Here is a 1,485-nt window from a genome sequence, read left to right on the forward strand (position 1 = left end):
TCGCTAATGCTGCAAAACTATTTTACTATGTATGCAAATGATATTTGTTGCAGGGCGCGTGCTGCTTGGGCGCCATATACGCCGCTGGCTGCGAACCTTCTTGCATTGATACAGCGTCCTACGGAAGCAAGAAATGTCTACCACCTGGCAGCATGGTTGAAGACCCTTTGAACTGCACGCAGTTCTACTTCTGCCTGTCTAACTGTGCTGTTACGGAACATCCATTGCCTTGCGAAGCAGGCTCCTTCGATCCTAATACGCACGCGTGCGACCCTGCAGCGACGTCCTGCACAGCCTCCTGCGACGCAGGCAGCTGCCACCTCACCTGCAACGGGACGATGGACATGATTAGCGACCCACTCGATTGCGGCCAGTATTTCATTTGCTTCCCGCACGGCATCGAAGGGCCCTTCTCTTGCCCAAGCAATGCGCCCTTTTTCAACGGAGATACCTGTGTGGTTGAGAACAGCGAGTGCTGCGATGGAAGCTGCTTGCCTTTTTGCCCAAGTGTAGGCGTACAAATTCCTGATCCCCTCGACTGTAGGAAGTATTATATTTGCGTCAAAGGGGGGGAACTAGCATCGGAAGATTTTCATTTCACTTGCAACTCTGGCAATTTCGACATAGCTCAGGGGCTATGCTCAGACAGCGCAGAATGTAAAGTTATATGTCCGGGCGGTGTCCCCGGAGGAGAAGTCACAACCTCCGGTAGCACTGCCGTTTCCTCTGCCGCGTCAGTCTCGCCGACCGGCGAGTGTCAAGACTCTATCACCTGCACTGCAGTTGGCAATGTCGCCAAGTGCATCACATGCCAGCCGGAATATTTCCACTGCTCAGCCGTAGGACAGCCAGGGGTCAGCCAGGCGTGTTCGGGCGACCTAGTGTTCAACCCGATCCCCAGTTTCCCGTACTGCGTTTTACCCTCAAACTGCCCTTACACTCCACCGCTGTAGGCCGGATCCTCTTTGCTGGCCTATTGTTTTTCGACATGGAAAACTTTTCAGAAGTACTTTAAACATATAATAAATGAGAAAAAGAAAAGTATCAATAACATGAAAACATTCGAATAAGCAAAACTGAGTAGAATGTATCTACCATGTAATTTTTGTATCTCTTGATTAACTGAGCTTTAAATAAACATTGCATATCCTATTGAATCTACTTGAGGAAATTCCCAAGATGATATGAGTGCACATCACTTTTACAAATATTCGTTGAATTCATTTGACTAATGTCTATTGTCTTTGTGTGTAAACTAGTGTTCACAAAAATGCAATATTAAAAAGCCTTTTGACAAGATGTTCAGTTCAAGAGCAAAATCCAGATTAAATGTGCCACTGACTGGTACTGGGGAACAAGAAACCTATTTACGAAATTCATATATTACGATTTATCAAGATAGTAAAATCAGAAATTCTGATAATTCGATTATAATTCGATTCCGTCACACATTAAAAAATAAAACAAAACAAAAAATATATATGT

At 45.3% G+C, this 1,485-nt stretch overlaps 1 protein-coding gene across 1 annotated transcript; it reads left to right on the forward strand.

Annotated features, from left to right (window-relative positions):
- Positions 1 to 41: 41 nt before the first annotated feature.
- Positions 42 to 1,153, forward strand: LOC119588668 (the record flags this gene model as incomplete). Its single annotated transcript, XM_037937304.1, has 1 exon — positions 42 to 1,153. A coding segment is annotated over one exon (912 nt), but the record flags the coding sequence as incomplete, so codon positions are not given.
- Between the last annotated feature and the right edge of the window lie 332 nt (positions 1,154 to 1,485).

Source organism: Penaeus monodon, chromosome 24 (genome assembly GCF_015228065.2).
Source record: "Penaeus monodon isolate SGIC_2016 chromosome 24, NSTDA_Pmon_1, whole genome shotgun sequence".
Classification (NCBI taxonomy): Eukaryota; Metazoa; Arthropoda; class Malacostraca; order Decapoda; family Penaeidae; genus Penaeus; species Penaeus monodon.